At 36.5% G+C, this 17,314-nt stretch overlaps 1 protein-coding gene and 1 long non-coding RNA gene across 2 annotated transcripts; one reads left to right on the top strand and one right to left on the bottom strand.

The window, feature by feature from the left end:
• Positions 1–966: 966 nt before the first annotated feature.
• UNE17 (Subtilisin-like serine endopeptidase family protein) lies at positions 967–6,221 on the top strand. Its single transcript, XM_089818787.1, has 10 exons — positions 967–1,059; positions 1,384–1,475; positions 1,578–1,675; positions 1,819–1,980; positions 2,696–3,351; positions 3,816–3,892; positions 3,978–4,217; positions 4,504–4,618; positions 4,752–4,965; positions 5,187–6,221. Exons 1-10 carry the CDS (start codon positions 967–969, stop codon positions 5,837–5,839), a joined length of 2,400 nt encoding a protein of 799 aa, XP_089674913.1. The 3' UTR covers positions 5,840–6,221.
• LOC149565237 (uncharacterized) lies at positions 4,675–5,264 on the bottom strand. The gene is made up of 2 exons (XR_016362023.1): positions 5,128–5,264; positions 4,675–4,932 (listed from the first exon to the last, which is right to left on the bottom strand). It is a non-coding gene; the product is annotated as an uncharacterized LOC149565237 (long non-coding RNA).
• Positions 6,222–17,314: the final 11,093 nt, after the last annotated feature.

Raw genomic sequence — 17,314 nt, 5'->3', positions numbered from 1 at the left:
CCATCAAATTCTGAGCCTAATTACAAGATGATATTATATTATGATAAATTAGGAGGGTCAAGCCTTCATAAGTAAAATAATAATACCCGAGTCTATATAAAAATAGAACTATCATAAGAAAGTCAATGGTTTGTCAACCTATGAGAGAAAAACTAACTGAAATTGTTGCCTAAATCTTAATTTGCAATACTCAAATCAAGGAGAAAAATGTACATTAGCAACTTCCTTTGTCGACTAAACTACTCCACTTGTGGTCTTTTCAACTTGTTGGTAGAATGCAGACACAAGTCAAATATATTTCTTGAGATTTTCTAATCGCGCACTTCTAACTCCCTCTTTGAGTGACCTTAAAATTGGACAACTTTTACATACCTCACAAGTGACATAATTGTATTTACCAATTTTATGACCTACTAGGTGATAATAGTTACAAGTTGTCAAATTACAAACTAATAATGCTACTCCAAATGAGACCCTCTAAAACATGTGAGGGAATGATAAATACCATATATATAATTGAATATAATAAATGAGTGGAAGGGTGATGATTCAAGTCTCCTCACTTTTCCCCTAAAGATTTACTCTGCTGCAGTGGGGCAGATCATGGCCATCCATAAGCGGAAGAGTCACGTAAGGGTGATACCGGCAGCATGAATAATATAATATGATGGTTCGGTGTTTTTCAAGCTACTCTCAGAAAACATCATGCGAGCAAGCCCTTAAAATTAAGAGAAAACTAGTAACCCTTTCTCATACCATACCCAAATAAGGTATAATAAGGATATGTAGACAACACAATGGATAAGCGGCCTTCAAGGGCACGAAATGTTTGTCCCCACAAAGTATTTCATTACTTTTCTGTGGGATCATCATGAGCTTCACCCAAGTTGAAAATAGTACAGGTATACTTCACTAGCCTATTTAAGTATTATTTCTTCAGCAACTTTCTTTACATTTTATACAAACATGGAAATTTCCACAAGTACACTTGTCATATTCATTCTGTTAATGTGCATAGAGCCCATTCAGTCCCTCCGAGCAGATGGAGATGATGTTCATGTAATTATATGATAGTCTTTTATATCGCTTATATTGTCAGTCTGTCTACACATGTTTTAACTTATTAAAACCCATTCATTTTTGGAATAGCTGTTTCTAAATTACATTGTATAGTAGTTTTTATCAATGTTATTGATCAAATAGCAGTCATTCATTCTGAATGATGGATGACAAATAGTTATTCGAAGAATTGATACAAAAATTATTACACAGTCTGATCTAAAAACTGTTCATACAAATCTTACAGATTGTAGCAACTTAATGTCTTTAAACATCTGAATTTATTTGTATGCTGGTGACATTTATTTGGATATATTTGTACAGGTATACATAGCATACATGGGAGGAAATAAGTTTGATCAGCCACATATCAATAGCGAAATCCATTATCAGATTCTAACATCTGTTCTTGGAAGGTGACAATTTTCTCCTTTACATGTTAAGATTATACTATAAAATGTGTAGGGTACAAAAATGCCTCAATTTGGAATGTTATAACTACTAATGTGAAACAACAGCCACAAAGCTGCTGCATCGGCCATGATTTACAGCTACAACAGTAGCTTCTCTGGATTTGCAGCAAAATTGAATGCAGCCCAGGCCAATACAATATCAAGTATTTTTCCACTTGTTTCAATTATGCATAAATAAAGGTTTATAAGTTGTGTATTGTTTACTTCCCAATTACACCACCATCCTGATTTGATTTAGCTCTTATATCTGTGACAATTTTCTTCCTAATAATTGGAATTTGGATAGCCATGCAAGGTGTTGTCTCTGTTTTCAAGAGTAGAGTGCTGAAGCTACATACAACACACAGTTGGGACTTCATGGGGCTGCGTTTGGATGGTCTAACAAGGATGCCTATACAGGAAACAACCCACGGAGAAGAAGACCTAGTTATTGGTCTCATAGACTCAGGTTAGAATTGTACCTTTTATTCCATTTTTTAAATGGACGGAGTAGAGTATTTCAGCATTTCCATTATTATTCAGTTTCTGTCCTCCCTGGGACAGGCACTCTTTTTCATCATAACTGTTACGGAGCTGGGAAAAGTTGAAAACCAACATGGGTTTAATATATAGCCATGAAAAACTAAAAAGTAAATTGGATTAGTTACTGAGAAAAATTGAAATTAAATTGTAGGCTTAGTTATCAAATACTATGTTTATTCATGATTTAGTTTCATCACAAAATAATGTTAATTTGTATCATGCTAGAAGAGAATTATGAATATATATAACAGTTTTTTGGAATTTTGATTGTGTAAGAATTTTTAACATCAATGTTTCGAATCACACACAGTGATCCATCATCAGCATGAATGAGAGTAAGAGAATTTAGTGTAAGAAAATAGAAATATTCGCTTACACTTTTTTCCATTCAGATGACAGATCACTGTCTGTGAGCCGAAACGTTGATGTTAAAAATTCTTATAGAATCAGAATTCCAGAAAACTGCTATATATTTCTAATAGATTTTGGAAATCTAATCACATTAGAAAAGTAATAAGTTTATGAGAAACTTGTTTATTGTATCATTATTTGAACATAAGATTTATTCAAAAGCATTTATTCTGATCATGGGCGAGTTCAGTAAGTTTAATGTATGCGATTTGATAAAACTTTATTCGCAGGCATTTGGCCAGAATCAGAAAGCTTCAAAGACAACACACTTCCTCCACCACCTAGTAGATGGAAGGGTGTGTGTCAGGAAGGCGAGAGATTTAGTAAGTCCAAATGCAATAGGAAGCTAGTGGGTGCAAGATGGTATATCAAAGGTTATGAAGAGGCTAAGGGGCCTTTAAATACTACTGAAGAACCAGAATACAGATCAGCTAGAGATCACAATGGCCATGGAACACACATGGCCTCTACAGCAGGTGGAAGTCAAGTAAGAAATGCAAGTTTTTTGGGTTTAGGAAGAGGAATTGCTAGAGGAGGTGCCTCTCGAGCAAGGATTGCAATATACAAGGTTTGTTGGTTAGATGGTGACTGTAGTGATGCAGATATCCTTGCTGCTTTCCATGATGCCATCAGTGATGGAGTGGATGTGCTATCTGTTTCCCTGGGCTCAGGAACACCGTTACCTGACTATTTTGATTCAAGCATAGATATAGGCTCCTTCCATGCAATGGAAAAGGGCATTCCTGTGGTACTTTCAGCAGGAAATGATGGCCCTGACCCTGCTTCTGTTACAAATACTGGTCCTTGGGGTATGTCTGTAGCAGCAAGCACTATGGACCGTAGCTTTCCTACAAACTTAATGTTTGGAAATAACATGAGTATCAAGGTATCTATCATCTATCATGCTCTTCAATTCTTTAAAAAGATTGCTTCTCAATTTCATTCTTTTAATATTGAAGATTGTTTACAAACCTTGAGTTCGTTCGAGCAACAACATGAGACTTACAAGCTTATTATAGCTCCTTACGAACAACCACACTAGAAATAACAATTGGAAGACCAAGAGACACAACTTTGAACTACATAAAGATGTCCCTCTCGGAGTTTGAACCTCAGTCTTTACAATGAGAACTCATTGCTTTAACCAACTAAGCTAAACCCTTTAGACTTCTCAATTTCATTTTCATTAACATGAATTTTGTGATATAAAATGACTTTGAGATTCTAACAATAGATTTCAGAGTGTGATTCAAAATGTTGATAATACAAATTTAATCAAATTCAAGAAAAAGCAAAAAGAGGCATATGTATTGTGCAAAACTAAATCTTCAATTGTATCTGTGTTGCAAGGGAGAAGGAGTAAACACTCAACAACCAAACAGATCATTCGTACCACTGGTAGATGGAGCCTCAGCCTCAAGGAGAGGGTATGTAGATCTCAACACAGAGATTCGAATTTTTCTTAAATTGGTTGTAAACTTTGCTCATACCAATTTACTCATACGTGTACAGATCATGTGCAATAGGATCTCTTATACCAAGATTGGTTCAAAGAAAAATAGTGCTATGCTTTGGAACTCGTGAAAGTGACGACAGCATGATTGCAGCTGTAAGTGTGTTCCTAGCAGGAGGGGCTGCATTAATATACTCAGAAGTACCCACCAAAGTGGTACCACAGGTCTCATTTATCCCCTTGGTGTATGTAGATATGGAGCAAGGAACCAAGATCCTTTCATATTACGAGTCATCTAAGTGAGTTGAAATCAATTCAGCATTTTTCGTTTTTAAAAAATTGTTCTTTTTGAGATCGATTGTGTAAATTTTTTTTTAGTATCAAGATTTTGGATCATACTACATGATTCATCATCAGGATGCAAGACTCGGCATCTTGATGATAGATCATGTAGTATGATGTAAAATATTAGTGCTAAAAAATATTTAAACAATTGGTCCAAAAAGAATATATACATAGATATGGATTGTGGAATCTGATAGATTAAAAAAAATTATTGTTTATAATGGTTTATATTTGGGTCAGGTCCCCTGTTGTTCGAATCAGTCCAAGTAGAAGCGTTGTGGGACTTGAACCTGCGCCTGTTGTAGCCTACTTTTCCTCAAGGGGACCAAACACACTATCTCCAGACATTCTGAAGGTATGTAATGGATTGCATGTTTAAATGAATATCAAGATCATATGTTCTCACAACAATTGAGAAAATAATTGTGTCTAATTAAAGGGTTTAAGGTTTAGGGTTTATTTACAGCCTATAACTTGCAATTGTGCAGCCTGATATAACAGCTCCAGGTGTGAATATTCTGGCAGCTTGGCCTCCAGGGATTCCACCTTCAGAAATAGAAGTGGACACACGATCCGTAGGCTTCAATTTCTTATCAGGAACATCCATGTCATGCCCTCATGTCACTGGAATTGTTGCTCTTCTCAAGTCACTTCATCCAGAATGGAGTCCTGCAGCCATCAGATCTGCCATTATGACCACTGGTGCATTATTATGCTATCCATTCATATTTACTGAGAAGATTTGGTTTTAAATAAGCACAATAATTTCATTCCAGCTACTTCGCATTTAATTATTATTCAATGCAATGAATTCTAACCCTAACTGGACAACTTAAATTCATCACACTAAAGAAAAATCATTACCCTGATCAATGAATATAGTATTATCCTGATAAGCATTTTCTAAATTCTATCATTTGCAGCATATGTCAGAGATACAGCTTCTGACTTGATTAAAGCGGGAGGGTCTGGAAAACCAGCAGACCCATTTGATTTTGGTGCAGGGCATGTAAATCCCATTGAAGCTATGAATCCAGGGCTGGTCTATGATGCAGGTGTAGCAGATTATGTAGTGTTTCTCTGCAGTCTTGGCTACACAGAAAAACAGATCAGAACCATTGTTTCTTCATCTACATTAAATATCACCTGCCCTGAGAAAGGCTCGTCTGCCAGTGCCCTAAACTATCCTTCCATTAGTGTGTCGAATCTGGAATCGGCTACCACAATTAAGAGGACCATAACCAACGTCAGCCCAGATGATAGTTGTGTATATGTAGCAATTGTCTCATGCCCACCTGGTGTGGAAGTGATTGTGAAGCCCACTATTCTGGTTTTCACGCCATATGTAAGAAGTGCCTCTTTTTTAGTAACCCTAAAACCTGTGAAGCCCTCCGATGGTGTCTATAGTTTTGGAACACTCACCTGGGATAGTCTTGATCATCGTGTGCAAAGCCCCATTGTTGTTCGTGTGAACAACATAAATGAAAAGTTTGGGAAAGCTAACCAACCTAGTCAATCTATGCAAGAAACTTATTATCGGGAACCTAGAGTCGATGATGATGCCGCTGCAGTATAATTTTAGGTTCTCCATCCTTTCCAGACCGCAAGGTTTGATGGTGCAATATCTACTCTATGAATTTTGATCTCATACAAGGAAATCTTTTGAAGATGTAGTGAGGGTCCGGATTCATGAAAGGAAAGTCTCGCAGTTGTAATTCCTTCACAGTAGTGAATGGTTCGATCCACGAAATAGAATTAGACGGCGGTTTTATGGTAACTACCGCTGATCGACTTTAATCAAAAATAGAAACAAAAAATGTTTTCTTTGAAACAAGAGGTCGAGCTAGAGTCCCTGCTTGTCGAGCTAGAGGCCAGTGGCTAACCAGCCGACGGATTTACCTTTATTGTAATATGTTTAATAAATAAAAAATAACAAACTCTTTTTAAATAATTTAAAACTAATTATTAAATTGTTAAAAATGATTTATTCAGGAGAATTCAGTCGGCTGCATAGACTCTGCCCAGCTAGAGTCCCTGCTTTTTGACAAGAGAAAATTTAGGCACTTGTTTTTCAAAAATAGAATTAGATTTGTCAATTTATGGTGCACATCACAATGGATTCAATTTTGAAGCATGTGGATGGAGTCTTTGTTGACTTTAATTTAGGTTTAAAGTGAAGTTTTGTTGAATTTAGTTTGAGTGCATACTCATTTGATGTTATATGTGGGTAGAAGATTTTATCATAAGATTTTACTAATATCATAAGAATTTACCAATATTCTAAATTGATAAAATAAGTTTTAAACTTAGTGCCCAACCTTTTCGTGATAAAATTGAAGCTTGTAGGCATGATAGTATCAAAGTACCACTATTAATCTATTGCCCTGATGCTTTACCAAATGAAACTCCTATGAATTGATTGTTTAAGACGATGGTGTAATTTATTATTAAAATATTTTTCCATATGTATTTAAATAACTTTGCATTTTAAGTACATTGTCTTTTACAAGAATGAAGTCTAAATAATTTCTTATCATTTTCATCTTCTTAAAGGAAATTGATAATTTAGTATTATAATATAATAAATTAAAATACAAATCTCTTTTCCACATGCAATCTAGGTAAAGTTTGATTTTTGGACATTTAAGAAACCTTGTTAAGTTAAAATACAAATTTGCAAAAATCAATTTGAGTAGTTCCTTGGACTCACCTCTTTTCTAATCACCCATCAAATATTAACCATTGGTTGCAATCTCAGCGCCATTTATGGGGATGGGTCTACTTGAAAAAGGTGTTAAATGTTCCACAATCTAACTCACTCACTTGGTCTTTGAATGATTGCTTTAACTTTATCAAAATTCTTAAATGATCAAAACTCTAGATTAAATCGATCACACTTCAAGTTTGGGCACTAAAATTGAACAACAACTGACGTGGAGAGCCTCCGGGCGCGCGCTTGAAATCGAATCTCACACACTTTTGTTTTGGGCTTAAAACAAACTCACACTCAATCTTGAATGCCTTAAAGAAAATTAATCGATACTTGACGTGGAGGGCCTCTGGGCGCGCGGGTTTGCTTTTGTTGACCCTAACTCTTCTTATTGTTTGCATTCTTCGATCGATTTACTTTTGTTGGCGCTTCAAGTTGGAATTGAACATTGTCTCTTAAACATGAGTGCTTGCAAAGTCTAGATTAGCACACATAAGAGTCGGTAAAAGAACAAGCGTGTTTTTTAGCCCAAGGTCATCCAAGTCTTCTCTCCCCTTGTCGTCTTTCGAGGCCATCTTGGGTGCATAAGATTAGGATCCAAAACCTTGTTTCTTTTTAGGAGGCCTGCTTGAGGATTTCATCACCCCTTGGACGACCTCAACTCCAGCGTTCTAGCGAAGTATAAGAATTGGGAGGTGAATCGAAAGACACCTCTCTTGGGATCAAGATTTTGTCACTCGGGCTAAGCCTCAAGGAACTTTATACCCTTGAGAAGTGAAAGAGGAGAAGTGGGTTACCGCTCCTCTCGGCTGTGTGACATCTTTTTGGTCTCATCTACGGATTTGGGCCTCACGTACCTTGGGTATATCGAGGACTCCTTAGCTAAACCAACTGTCAACCTTGTAGACAACCATCTAGGATGTTAATGTGTTTGAGGTGACTGATCGAAACATTTGTAGAACATACACACTCCTTGGCGCAAGTATCACTTTCTGAGAATCAAAAACTTCTATCTGGTTGTTTCTATCTATTGCTTGATCTTTTATTTGTTGAATGAATGTTTGCCAAACTTGGTCAATCCTAGCTTAGGGCATACTTAGCGTAGTCACTGCCTATTCCAGAAGTTGAACGAGTTGAAGCAAAACAACCAAGATCTCTCAAAGCCAAGCAGATTCAGAAATTGATGTCAGAGCAACCCAAACCCAAACAGAAGTTCCACAAAGTTAAACTCAAACCATCTCTAGCATACCAAGAACTTTCAGCCAAGAGAAAAGAAATAACACCAAGCCCACGAATTGCCAAACTCCACAAAGCAGAGGACAAAGCTACCGACGAAGCACTTCAAGAGGCCTGGTTAGAGCGCACCATAAAATTTAGCCAACATCCAGGAGTTAATCCTGCTTATGCCTTACCAACTAGGCATGATTTCTATGATTAGACACCCTTGTTTCTCCACATCTTCTTGGATTAGCTTCACTTTAGAGTCATCTTTATAGAAAAGCCAACCATCTTAGGTTATCCCCTTAAGCATTATTAGCTCATCCATCTCATTTAGAATCAAACCATCTAGCCAGCAATCAAAACCTCACATCCAAGCCTTCAAAATTGTTGTCACTTTTGCCAAAAGTTTGCCACTCCTAAAATCTTCCAAATCCACCAGCCTCACCAAGGTTATCCCTTTGACAGAGCTTTGTCTAGGGTAATCTAGCTTTGTCACCTGTTATCCCTCATCACCTTGAGCTATAGGTTGGGATCCACAAGTGATCAATCTCGTGTCATGCCCATAGGATCATTAGTCTATTCTTAGGTTGACACAATCTCCACCAATCCAGCGCATAGGAAAGCAAAACTCTCACTTTTTGACAGCATGCCCTTGAAGTCTTCCATCCACAAGAAAGCCAAAAATCTCTAGCCAATCCTCCTTAGGTCTGTCATACAGCTTTGACTCTCCCTAGGAACTCTTTCATCAGCCAATCCAAAATCTGTGCTTAATCCAAATCCAACCATGAGCTTCCGTGTTCATCCATATGCAAGACCCCATCCCCATCAAACTCATCATCAAAGCATGAAGTACCAATCCTATCATGATGTGTTTGGTCGCATTGTCCTTGCTCCCGCCACCTCCTATTCCAATGATGATGAAAATCTTGTTGACTATGATGGGTATATTGAAAGCCTTAGAAACATTCCCCCAAGCATCCCCCAAAATCCAAGAGTTATTCCAAACTATCTAGTCATGCCATCTAATATTCCAGCTTCCCCTCCATCACCCCATCAACCAAGCTTCCAATCTTCCACCCCCATCACACTAGCTATTCCTGTCAATCCACCTCCACCTTTGACACACGAGTCTCCAAGGATTATCCTAGAGGAAATACAAGAAAAGTCGCCTCCAACAGTCGATAAGCCATGTCATCTAATCCAACCATGTGAAGTAGTTAGGGATGAAGCTTCCCCATCAATAATATCACCTCCATCTCCCATAGCTATCATCCCCATACCATCCATCAAATTGCTTAAAATCCTTCCACTTCCCACAAGTATCAAAATCCCACCACCTATCAAATCCCTCCAAATCCTATCCACATTGCCTCCAAGCATTTCCAAAATCTCTCGTAATGACCCTTATGCATCCATCTTCTACTCACCCATCTCCACTACTGAATCTCCCATCTATCCATCCGCTCCCTTTGAAGAATCCATCCCTTCACCTCCTATCGCACCATCCACTCCAAACTAATCCTATCAAGATCCTACCCAAAAGCATGTTGACATCCCCCAAAGCATAAATGAAGATATCATCGTACCATGTCTTCCATCCATAGTGCAGTCACCATCTCCTCTATCTCCAAAACCTCAAGCCATATCTCCTCCACTACAAGATATCTTGTCATCCCACCAGCTACATCAAGATCCTATCCTTCCATCTCCCCCGCTCCATGCTTCCATCTTACCACCTATCCAAGCTATTCCACCATCTATAATCTACCCTCTTGGTTCACTTACATTCATCCACGGTGGCCCTCTCTCAGCAGAAGAATTAAGAACAATATCTCCCCATTGCAATACACCTAATAAATCACTTCTCCCATTTTCTGCAAGCAAAAAGTTTCCTCAGCTTGTTCAAATGCTCAATCGATGGCATTATCAAGGTCAAGGTTTAGGACCACAAGAGCAAGGAATCATAGAGCCTATTATTGCACAAAAAAATCTAGGATTTCATGGTCTTGGATATGTATCCAAAGTCTCACCATCTAAAGGTGTTGGTACACCACACCCCCAAACCAAGCCTATCTCCAAGCCCACCATGCCAGCCTCCCATCACTCCTTCAAGAAATCTTATGTCATCCCCCCTCCACCATCTTTACAACCCAAAACAACCTACCATATCCCCCCTTCATCCGCTAAATCCATTTTGGGTCACTATGTCCCAAAATCTACCATCCTCCATCCTCCTATCAGCCATCATAAAAATCCTATTCCATCCATTCCTATGCAAGATCAACAAAGGCACATATCAGGGCACATCATCCATCATCATCCCCCTACATGCTCTTTCATATCCTCTCCATCTCACAAAACTTCTCCTAACCATCTTCCCAAAGCTTACCACAACAATGTGAATGCCAACTTCAAAATGCATAAAGCTAAAAATCCACATCCTAGGCAATCATATGTCTAATCTAAAAGACATACTCCAAAAAGGAAAAATCCAATCAAAGAATGCAAAACAATGCAACAGCCTATGAAAAGAAAATCCAAAACCATGTGGATCCCCAAGAAAAAAGTTGAAACCCAATGCATAATGGCAACCACCATTGCTAATCCCCCATCTAGTGACTCATGTCCCCCATCTCCTAACTCCATCTTGGGTGCCTATATCCCCAAGCACGCTTCCACAAATCCTCCATCACACCCACATCTACCATCTATCCCCCATATGCTCTTTTCACACCCGTCCCAACATGTGCCAATGTTTCTCTTGCAAGCATCCCCATCTCATGCTCCTTTCCAACCTTTTCATCCCTCCATCTCTTACCATCAATCCCATCTAATCCAATCTATTGCATAAATCACACATCCGGTGTACCAAAAACTAGCAACAAAATTGAACATTCCAACAGCCAGTGAAAAATCCCAAAAAAGCCAAAATAGCTGAAGAAAGCCAAAATCATTCCAGCTAAGTCCAAAGTCAAAAAGTCAAAAAAAAGTAAAGAAAAATAAAGTGTCCACTGGTGAAAACTTGGCAATTCAAGCGCCTTGGACAAGTACCATGATGAAAACTTGGCAAACAAGCGTCATGCGTAATCCCACCATCCCTAGCTTAGCCTATCACCCTCATGATTTTGGTCATCTCTTGACATCCAACTCCATCTTCCAATCTATCCACCTATCCTCCACCCTCCATCTTCCATCTCACACCGTCCACTAATCTCCTGCAACTTCAGCCAATCATCCCAGCTATCATCCATCTCCCTAGCCCCTTCAGCTTTTTCCATCCTAGCTTCAATCCTATCACATCCATCATAAGACCTCCTTCTACATGTTATCTTCTGATTGGGGGCACTATATTCCTTGGAGATCTTGTCTTGTCCATCCTCCCTTGTCATTGGTATCTAGCTCTAGGCTATCCTCATGCAAACCCAATGTCATCTCTTTATATCCATCATAATCCTAGCTATCTACCATCCTATCCATCCATCTCATCCTGCTCCTCTAGCTATCATTGGTCACAAAATCTCTCCTCATCATTGGATGCATCCTACCAAATCCATATCTTTCGCTATCACCCCACCCTTAGCTTTTGCATCTTACACAACATCGAACCATCCCGCTATCCTCTCATCCTGAGCTTTTTATCCATCTGTATCATACCTATCATTGGTCTATTAGCTTGTACCATATCTTGATTAGCCCGCTTGTAAATATCTTGGTCTGTCAGCTTGTACATCCTCTTTAGCTTAGTACCGTTATATCTATCCAACTTTCGTGTTTGTTCCTCCTTGATTAGCATCTTGCACACATCGCACAACCCTTGGTTAGCTATTCCAATGCATCCTTTAGCTAGATTTCCTATCACCAAAGTGTTATCTTTCTTAGTTCAGCTTTCCAGATGCATCACTCATCCAAATCCAGCAACTTAGGTGCTCTCCGATAGGTCCTTGCAGGATATAGCTTTCCTCATGTCTGATCTTGGTCTGTTAGTACCTCGTCCTACCCATCTCGTTGGCAAACGGTTCTCTTTTGGATTTTCGTTTTCTTTTGATTTGGACTCTTCCCTGTTGGGTCTTGAAATATCTTTTCCAAGCAATCTCTTTGTTCCCTCCTCAAGGTTGCCATGATCTTCCATATCATGGTATACTGTGAATGGGGCAATCAGAGTGTAAGGTCTTGATCATGTCTTTTGCTTGTTTTCTTTTTTGCTTGTGGGTTACCCAGTGTCATTTCCACACTGCTTCCTCTGGGATTCATGTGTGATACTGGGGCAATCCTTGCGTGTTTGTTTTGAGTCAGTTTGTCAGTCCTCTGGACAGTTGGTGAAAAGGCCTTGATGTTCTTGGTAACCTTGGCAATTAACCAACAGTCCTATAGCAAATCTAGTGCTCAACTACATGGTGGTACTTCTCTTTGAAGTATCCCCCCGCTCAAAAAGCTTCAATGGTTTTCCTTCATCTCCATTATCCCCCATCCATATCCAGCATCTGTCTCTCCTACCCCAGCTTATGCATCAGTATCTCTTTGAATCACTCATCACTCTTAGCTTTAGGGATCCACAATCTTAGTCTTAGGGATCCACCAATCCAAATCAATCCACCAACCCTCATCTTTCGAGATCCACAATCCTAGTCCTAGGGATCTCCGAAACCCATCTTCCACCAATCTGACTCTTTGAAATCCTGTTGCATCAGCTTTATAATCCCCTCATCCATCTCCCTATCCTGGATTTCTTTTTATAGCGCTCTGCTCCTTCATCCTCCACCTTCCCTAAAGTCTTGAGCTTGCTTCCTCTTCTGCATCTGATTCTCCTTTATCATTCTCCCATAGTGAGAGTTTGAGCTAATTCAGCCCCTTCTCTTTGCCAATCTGAGTTTCCTTGCTCATACGAGATTCTTGTACTTTTCAAGAAGCCATCGAGCCTCGCTTTCTCTCCCCGCTACCTTCTTGAGGGGGCATCTCACAGTCCATTCTCTCCTCTTCTGCTCTAGCCTTGGGCATCTTATTTTCTTATCTTTGATGCCATGCCACTTGCGGCATCACATCAAAGAGGGGCAAAAGGTAGACACCTAAAAACCTTTAGAAAATAAAGTATTTTTATTTTTTGAAAAAGTCCTGATGACATCATCATTTATTAATTAATTAATTATTTTTATGCCATTAAATCCCTTTATCTTAATTAAAAATATTTAATTAAGGAATCCCTCCCAAAAATGTTTAAAATCTTATTTAAACATTATTTCCTTATTTATTAATTATTTAATTAATAAATTGACCAAAAAATCCAAAATAAATAAAAAATTTATTTTTTGCCCAAAACTTGGCCAATTTTCTTAAGACCACTAAACTCTTCCAAAATCTTTTAATCCTTCTTTAATTTTAATTAAAGGCTAATCCCATCATTTCCTACCCCTAATCCCAACTCAAAATATTTAATTAAGATTAAATATTAATCCTCATGTTTATTAAAAAAGTTTTAATAAATATCTCCTCAACCCAAACCCTTGAAATAAATAAAACTTTATTTATATCCTAAAAATCTAATTTATCCTCACCCTAAGAAGTTCTAGACTCTTCTAAAAAGTCTTCATCCTCATCCTAGGAAATTCTAGACTATTCTAGAAAGTCTTTATCCTCATCCAAAGTCTAGACTCTTCTAGAAGATGTCTTTAAAACTAATCCTAATCCCCTCCTAACCTTGTCACATTCCCTAAACATGAGTTAAAACTTCCTAACCCAAGCCAAAGTTAACAAATATCTCCTCCTTCACCCACCCTCATTAAATGCCATCCACTTGCCTATCCCTAAGCTAATCCTAAACCATCCTAATCCATTCTCTAATCATTTGCACAAGCCTAAGCAAGCTTAAAACCTTCCTAATCAAGTCCAAGTCGAAATTGCTCTCATCACCCTCAAAATATCTCAACCATAAAACTTTATGAAGTCCACTAGGTCATAAATGACTCTTACAAGCCCTTTTATGGCTCTTACAAGTCATTATGAGGGTCTTTATAAAGATTTTATCCCTTGAGCCTCCTTTGTTGACTCATCCTTCCCCTTTCCTCCATCCTCTCACCATGTGACATGTGTCACTCCTTGATTGGCTATAAGGAAGCACAATCCATGTGCTCTCTTCTCATGCAATCTGAGCCCTCCATGAGCTTTTTCCCATCCTTGCATCTTAGCCCTCAATCCCTCAAGCCTCTTGCCTATAAATTGGATCCTTCCCCTTTGCAAAATAACACAATCCATGAAGTAAAGTTATAATGCTATTTTGAGAGCCAAATCCATACTAAAGCCATCTATCCACACCAAAAATCCACAATCATCCATTGAAGCCTTTGGAAGCATATTGAGCATACATCCTATCCATTTAGATAAAGCTACTCAACAAGAGAGCTTCTTATTGAGAGAGTCCATTAATGGCTCATATTCTCAATTGAGAGTTCATCTTAGTCTATCTTGAAGTTTATGAATTTTGTTTAGTTTGTAGAAGCTTTATTTAAATTTGGTTTCTATTAGCATACTAACATTGCTCATATACAGGTATTACTTCAATTTTTTCAAAGAAAAGAAAAAGAATATTAAGAAAGAAAATTAATGACTTTTCTTTTCACTATATAAATGAAAAATAATATGATTATATTTTAATATAATTTGATTGATTATAAATTGATTAAAATATCTTAGTAATTTAACATTATAAATAAAAAATATATTTACCAAATAAAAATAATTAAATGAGCTACATTAAAACAAAACAAAAATACAAATAATAATTCTAAATGAGTTTTTTTCACTTAATAAATATAATAATTTTATATTTAAAGTTATAGATGTTGTTGCTGCTTATAATAGTTTATTGGTTTAAAAAAGTAACCCAAAGCACGAGTAGGTGAAAATGATTGAAAATAACTGGAATCAGATTTAGTTTGTTATTATTATTTTTAATACGCATTCAACCCAAAGCATGAGGAGGAATGATTGAAATCAGATTTAATCGAAGACTATAGTCCATCGCCATATGATTTAATCAAAGACTATGCCATATGTTTTTCTGATAATTTGTAGAGCCTCCATCCATTTCTGAGAAGCATGGGATGAATACACATAGCCAAAGTTTGGATATAATGTCAATTCGTCTACTCTTCCGTTTGAAGTCTCAAACCTTAGCCTATAAAAATAGATTCTTTGTTTGAAAGTTAATTTGGGAGGGCAACAAAAAACAATAGTTCCCTGCCTTTTATATAAAGGCAGGGACTAATAATAACATATTCTCATAAGTTATGTCTATCCAAATTTGCACGAGGCACGATGCCAACCCCATCCCTTTTAGATGTTGGGAGCCTTGCACTTAGCGAGACTTGATCCCTAGTGGGCTCTTTGTGAACCTTTCAACTTCACCAGTAGACCAAGGGCTCTTTGACAATATTTAAATATTATAAGAAAAGGAAGAATAAAAAAATCTCAACTCTTCTAATAAAAATATCTTTTAATGTTATTTTCTATAAAAATTAACTTTAGTGTGATTCTTTTTCCCACACACACATGTATATATACATGTATACATATGTATATACATATGTGTGTGTATATACATACATACATACATACATACATGTATGTAGATACATATATGTATCTATATATACATATATATATATATATACATATATATATACATGTATATATATATACATATATATATACATGTATATATATATACATATATATATACATGTATATATATATACATATATATATACATGTATATATATATACATATATATACATGTATATATATATATATATACATACATGTATATATATATATACATATATATATATATACATGTATATATATATATATATATGTATATATAGATGTATATCCATGTATATATACATATATATATACACACATATATGTATGTATATATATACATATACAAAACCTCCTCTAGATGCAAGTGCTAGTAATACTAATTTAAGCAAGAAAATGTTTTAGCTAGCATGTGTTGCAATGATATTTAGAGCTACAAGATTGAAAGAGTAGAAGATATTTGTAATATTTTGGTTTATATAGAAAACAACCACTACATAAGCAAAATAAGATATGTTAGATGTAAATTTTGAAATGAAAATATTCATTGTTATCACAAAAATACTATACAACTACATGCACAAGAATAAGGAAAGTGAAAAAAGAAATTTTCCATCCATGTCATAATATTTCCAACTACAAATAGATTAATAAATTTCTTATAAAAACTTGCTAATAAATTATGATAATGTGTGAATATAATTTCACCCTGACACCCCTCATGAAATGTAATTTAGAGGATCTACATACATAAGCTTCTAATCAAGTGCCTATTTACAAAGATCTCTCATAATAGTAGTAAAGGAGAAATTTTCAACTCACTAATAACTATGTTCATCACAAATATACAATTAATTACCACTATAAAAGAAACTGAAAATATACAATTAATTACCCCTATAGAAGAAACTAAATGAGAGAGATGTGTTCTCTCCATGAAGAAATGGCTCTAGTTGAATAATGAATGAATGAACATGTAAAAAATCTACTATAGTCTACAAACAACACTCTTTCACTTGGGAAGAAATAGATTCAATGTTGAATGTATGAATTATCCCCATAATCTATACAGACAAGGAGCAAAAATCCAAAGAGGCGCCTCTAAATGCAACTATGGTGTCTTTATGTTGGAAAAAGATGTGTCCTCCAAAGATATAACTATTTGTCTAATTGTAAAAGTAGAATTAAAGAGAGGACATCCAAAATGCTTTAATATGAAAATAAAGTGATGACATAAGTGTCATAAAAATGTACTTAAAATATTATGTTATATTTGAGCACTACAAATCTTATGAACCTATGAACACTTGCATGCAAAAGCTTGTCATGAGACAAGACTGGAGATCTAACAAATTGCTCTCAAAGAGTAAAATGCATTACAAGAGAATAAATAGATTTACAATTATTAACCTTATAAACGGAGAAAGGTAAAACCTAAAAAAGTAGAAACCCTAAAGGGAGATACCCTATGTTGTATTATAATAATTAATAAAAGAATTAATTATTATATTCCTAATGTTTAG

This window comes from Cupressus sempervirens, chromosome 3 (assembly GCF_028749045.1).
Source record: "Cupressus sempervirens isolate cs-2001-9-10 chromosome 3, ASM2874904v1, whole genome shotgun sequence".
NCBI lineage: Eukaryota > Viridiplantae > Streptophyta > Pinopsida > Cupressales > Cupressaceae > Cupressus > Cupressus sempervirens.
The sequence above is the reverse complement of the archived record's forward strand: the minus strand, read 5'-3'. Positions and strand labels throughout refer to the sequence as shown.

Coding starts and splice junctions, on each gene's coding strand:
- UNE17 (XM_089818787.1), top strand. CDS start 967: ATGGAAATTTCCACAAGTACACTTGTCATATTCATTCTGTTAATGTGC. Junction 1,060..1,383: donor CAGATGGAGATGATGTTCAT/GTAATTATATGA, acceptor ATATTTGTACAG/GTATACATAGCATACATGGG. Junction 3,893..3,977: donor GCCTCAGCCTCAAGGAGAGG/GTATGTAGATCT, acceptor ATACGTGTACAG/ATCATGTGCAATAGGATCTC.